The 5,919-nt window shown below is 35.2% G+C and overlaps 1 protein-coding gene across 4 annotated transcripts in view; it reads left to right on the forward strand.

Moving 5' to 3' along the window:
- The window catches only part of LOC127950737 (PEX5-related protein), a 99,907-nt gene extending 94,951 nt beyond the window's left edge, over positions 1-4,956 (forward strand). For all 4 annotated transcript variants that reach the window (XM_052547965.1, XM_052547962.1, XM_052547963.1 and 1 more), the window contains 3 exons: positions 1,558-1,723; positions 2,721-2,878; positions 3,002-4,956. In XM_052547965.1, coding sequence (XP_052403925.1) covers positions 1,558-1,723; positions 2,721-2,878; positions 3,002-3,191 — 514 coding nt within the window. In that variant the 3' untranslated portion in view covers positions 3,192-4,956. The remainder of the gene's footprint in view (positions 1-1,557; positions 1,724-2,720; positions 2,879-3,001) is intronic.
- The last annotated feature ends 963 nt before the right edge of the window (positions 4,957-5,919 follow it).

Raw genomic sequence — 5,919 nt, forward strand, 5'->3', positions numbered from 1 at the left:
TGAGGTTAATTAATTACACAAAAAATAACGCGTTAACTAAGATTAATTAATTACAGAAAAAAAATTCCCGCATTTTTAATAATTTATTTTTGCACCGGGGAACGTTTCTCACTGGATGAGTTTCGGCGGACCGATTATACTGGAGCACCAACTAGCGTTCGCATATCACCGCAGCAGCACATCGAGCCTCAAGTATCACTTCAACGCAAAACATATATCAGCTAACGTGGACTTTACACTTTATGTTGAACTATGTATTATTTTGTTGGTGCAACTGGCACTTTATGTTGAACTCTTTATTGTTTTGGCCAAAGTTATTGAGAGTTGGACTTAGTATGTTATGGCCTCTGAAGCAACAGAGAGATGTTTTCTAATAGTCAGGGTTTCCAATGTTCTGAATGTAATTGACAGTATTGTGTTTTACTTAAAAAACACTTTACAGAAGGTTCCAGCACCTATAAGCTTCCTGAATTTCTGAAATGAACTATTTCTAAATTGTTTCTAAATATGCTATTGCTACACTTCATGGCAAAAATTGCACTGGTCTGCTAGACTTGGTTGAACAAAAATAAACAATATTTTGTTGCTTAAGCTTATGTATTCAGTCATTATTCAATGGTATACTATAAATCCATGTGAAAAAAAAAATACTTCTCACTGTTGTCAGGTCAAATATTTATCAGCGATTAAAATGCGATTAATTTCGATTAATTAATTACAAAGCCTCTAATTAATTAGATTAATTTTTTTAATCGAGTCCCAGCCCTAGTTATGACCAAAGTCTTATATCACAATTAATACATTTTTTTGGTTGTTACTAGAAATATGATACCAAATTTTTAAATGGTTGAATTTCACAGTTCTTGTTACCAGTTTCAATAACAGTTTTAATACTGCAGAAAATATATTAGACTTACTAAACAATCAGTAGTAAAATAAGAACAAAGATACAAATGACAAACATTATAACAAATACATACATACGTTATGTCTAGCAGTAGTATTCTAGCACGATATACTATAGAAATGTAATAAACAATAAAACACTATATAGTTGTCATTGAATTAATTCATTTTTATCCTTATTAAAGCTATGAAAATTATTCTGTCAAGAGCAATGAGTGATTTTCTCCTCTTTTGTTGTTTGATTAACAGTAATGGCACAAACAGCAGCAGGTACAGTATATTAGGCTGCTGTCACTTTAAGATTTAATGCATGGATACAATATATTGATAAAACATTTCTACTGTGTTTAGGTAACAATATAACATAATCAACTGTGTTTGTGTGAATACTTGCCATTTTGACATTTTCATTTGCCCATTTAGGAAACCCACTTGTCAGACAGTGTGCAATTGCCAAATTGAGTTCACTTTTAAGCAAGTCTTGTTTCTGTTTCTCTAAAATGTTGATAGCTTTAAGCCTGCACAGATAGCAAAATTAATATTGGTTGACAATTTATATTATTGCCACAATATATATCATCATATCACCCAGCCTATTTTTCACTTTTGTTCAGTGTTTTTCTAATGGTTTGTGTGTGTGTGTGTGTGCAGCTCTCAGCTGGTGGAGGTGTTGGAGCTGTATCAGGAAGCAGTGCAGCAGAACGCTGAAGGAGTGGACCCTGATCTTCAGACAGGCCTTGGTGTGCTCTTCAACCTCAGCTCAGAGTTTGACAAAGCTGTTGATGCCTTTAATGCTGCACTTTCTGTCCGACCTGAGGTGAGCCAGGTCCTATTATCACAAGCTACAGATCTATTAGTTTCACAGGGCTGTCAAAAAGCACTTTGGGCATTGTAATCTTGTTAAAAAATTATCACAGCTATCTGTTATACACATTGATTTAGTAGTTCATGCATAAAAAACATTTACTTGGGGGAAGGGTTGTTATAAATTTAAACAGAAAATGTTCAATATCAAAACAGTAACTCTAACAATAACAGTTTCTTGTGTGGCCACCAGCTGCTTTTTGGTCTACAGTGCATCTCATCCTCATGGACTGCACCAGATTTGCCAGTTATTGCAGTGAGATGTTACCACATTTTTATATAAAGGCATTTGCAAGTTTTTAAACAAGTCCTGGAGCACACATGCTTATACATGGTTTGATGCTGCAAGGATGATCAACTGTCCTTCCAGTCTCCCCGTAGTACTGATTTAGGCTTTCCAATAAAGATCTGTAAAGCTAATTTGTTAATTTGTATACAGTATCCTGAGAAAGGGGCTTCAGCAGTATAAATGCACAGGATAATGAGAAACTAAACTAGACACAGGTGAGGAACATAATTAGTAGCCAAAGAAAAAAAATAGAACATACTTAGAAACCATAACAACAAAGGAAACAGGAACTAAACACAGGAGGATTTTCCTTTACATTTTTGAAGAATTTTGGGTTTCATTTTTAATCTTGTTATATTATGGTATTTTTCTTGTTTTATGTGAAGTAAAGCTTTTTCTGTTGTGAAATACTTTGAGCTGCATTGTATGAATACTTTGCATGAAAGGTGCTAGTGAAATAAAGTTTATTTATGATATGATATATTATATAATAATTATTTATCCCCAGTGTTTATAATGCAGAATAAAATAATACTATAGAATTTACTGTTAGCGTTCTTGTGTTTAATTCCATTTTTTAAACATTTGTTTTTCTCTAAAACTTTCCATAAAAACCATGTCCTTGATTGTCCTTTGCTCTGCCAATTCTGTATTTTCGTAGGACTATCTGCTGTGGAATCGGCTCGGGGCCACACTGGCAAATGGGGACCGCAGTGAGGAGGCAGTGGAGGCCTACACCAGAGCTCTAGAGCTCCAGCCAGGCTTCATCCGTTCGAGATACAACCTCGGCATCAGCTGCATCAACCTAGGGGCACATCGGTAATGAACCGGACCACTGAGCATGGGTTAATGGGAAAGAACTGTTTGTCTCCTTAGTGTGGATATAAATAGGCTAAAAACATTTTTTTTTAAATTACATTAGCATGTTTGACTCTCTTGCAGGGAGGCAGTGAACAACTTCCTGACAGCTCTGCACCAGCAAAGAAAGAGCAGGAGTCATCAGGTGATGTCCAGCAACATCTGGGCAGCTCTGCGGATTGCCCTCTCCCTCATGAACCAACCAGAACTTTTCCAGGCAGCCAGTGTGGGAGATCTGGACCTCCTAATGAGGGCCTTCAACATGGACATGTGATTAAACTTGGACCTGTGATATCTATCCTTCACATATAGTAGGCACAATGTTAGGCTCTAATAACTATGGGATGTCAATTTGATATGCAATGTATGCACAGCTAATTTTGTTGTATATTTGGGCAGCCTTTGTCTTCTTCAGAGGCCACTGAAGAGGCTGTTTATATTGTATAGAGCACAAACAGAATAGGTAAGTGATGGGTTTTGAAAGTAGAGGAATAAATGTCAAAGAGAGTGAGAGCAAAAGCACTTTTTTTCCTTTAATTTAGTTATATTTTACTGTAATATTTTTAAGTTTATCTGAAAACTTTGTATATCTGAGAAAAAGGAACCAAACCTTTGAGGAGGAATATAGGAGGAATTTAGTTTAGTTTGTGGATTAGAACTGAATATTAATCCTCTCTAAAACCTAGCTATTTATAATGGCCAGTTCTGAAGAATCTTAGTTCAGCTTTTGTTTTTAATGTTCATCTTTCAATGGTAATTTATGTCTCACCACAAGGTGGCACTGTTGTTTAGCTGATAAAATTATAGCCATATATAAAGTCATTTAATTCTCTGTTAAACACAGTGAGGCCAACTGCAGTGCAAGGAATAATGCTAGCTGAATTTCACTTTAGGGCACAACACCCTTTCAGGGTGATCTGTGCCCAGGTGTGCGAGCGGGGCATGTTCCCTGGGCCATCTGTCTTCCAGCAAGCCCCTTTTAATGCCGTGTGCTCCAGGGCATTCTGGATCAGGGCTCGGTGGGGAGCAACTTCAAAGACTCTGCATGAAAGGTCACAGTGAAATCAGTATCATTTTGAAAGTGAGTGAGTTTATGTAAGACCGTTAGCCCAAATGTTTAAAAGGACTAAATACATTCACAAATCTATGAACAACATTTGGTCACACATTTCTGTTGTTTGGCCTGGTAAGTTTGAAGTGCATTTCATGTGACTGAAATCGCTTTAGCCTATAGAGATAAAGAAGCCATGTTCTAGAACAGTTATGATTTCAGCTCCTTTATATACTAATAGGCTGGATATTTTCATTGAAGACATAACTATGCAAACTAGCATTGCTGTTTTGTTTGTTTGATTTTTTAGGCTAAAATGACCAAAAATCTTTTGTGTCTTTATAATTTTGCCACTATGCATTATTAGTAAAGTTGGTGTAATAGGAGTTAGCTGAGACAATTGAAGGGCATTGAAGAAGACACAGTGTTTAAAGACATAAGTAGCATTAATAATCTTAATAATTTTGGGCAAAGACAGATAAAGTTGCTTCATTAGATTGCACATTCAGTTTAATATTCCAAAAGATTTGGGAAATCTGATGATTGCATGTATGATACACAAAAATAGATTTCCCTCTTTTTATGGTCCCATATTTTAACTCTAAAGTGAATGTAACTACTACTATTAATACACATTTTTTGACGGACCAAAATTCCAACACAAACATACTATATATATATATATATGACAATATTTCAAATCATATGCCATGTATGAGCACAGTATGTGGGCATTGATGACACTTGTCTTGTAGTAAACCACACTAGTTTTGCTATGACCAGAGCTGTTATGAAACTATGAATATAATTACTGACTACAATTGTAGAATGCAGAAGGAAATTTATTTATTTATTTATTTCTGAAATAGATTATTTCATGAAATGAACAGTCATAAAATGTATGCATGTCTCTTTCAATCTCTCCTACATTAAGATGTAATATAATCAAGATGTATTTATAACCAATTTATTAAAGCTGTATTTTAGAAGATCTAAAATATGATTATGTCTCTGTTTCATTTCAAAATTAAGGGAACATGGTGATCCCTGACCTTTCAATGGTTTAGAAATGGTGTTACAGGAGCACCCCCAACAGGCACATACTGAACATTGCTTTCCTTCTCTCTGAAGTAATGCAGTGGTACAAATGTAACCTTTAAACCATTATATTATATCATACACAAATTAAGACTAAACCTTGGATGGCCTTAAATACTGTAAGCATTAGTTTTGATATGGGTTATCCAAGTCGACACCGTACATCAACAAGGCTCTAAAAATAAAGCTGTGTGTTTGAAAAGGAGAATGACTTAAATTAGCTTACGGATTTCTTTAGGATTTTAGGGAACAGCGAGGATGTGAGGTGGATGACTTGGCAGGTTCATGTTTCATGACCTGTCATATCATCCTCATATATATAATGACTCAAAATACTTCCTTTGTAACTACAATCCCTTTAGTGCTGTCAGTAACTTTGGAAGTATATAGTGTGTGTGGAAATTCTCAGCCCTTAATTTGACTTTTCACTGTCAAGGCTGATTTGGTTTTTGTGATATTTGAGCTGTTTTCAATGAGCAGTTTTCTAACTTATATCAAATTTGATACATTAATGCAAATATGATGTTCATCTAGTGCAGCAGGATGTGATAAATCAAGCTAGTGGGCATGTTTTAGTCAGCAAATTCAGTACAAATTTGTCTGTGAATATAAACAATTAAGGGCAAGCGATTCAATGAAGCACTTGAAATGAAAGTGTTGACAATGCACTACATGGAAAAGCTTTCCAATTTAATAAATTATTGACAGGCTTTTATTACGTAGAGATCGCGCATTCAGGAATCATTGTAGCTTTTGTGTGTACGCACAGATAATGTGAACAAATGGTTAATTATTAAATGCACAGGACAGTCCTTATTGTTCTGTTTAACACATTCTCAGTTATGACACTGAC

The sequence above is a fragment of the Carassius gibelio genome, chromosome B2 (genome assembly GCF_023724105.1).
Source record: "Carassius gibelio isolate Cgi1373 ecotype wild population from Czech Republic chromosome B2, carGib1.2-hapl.c, whole genome shotgun sequence".
NCBI lineage: Eukaryota > Metazoa > Chordata > Actinopteri > Cypriniformes > Cyprinidae > Carassius > Carassius gibelio.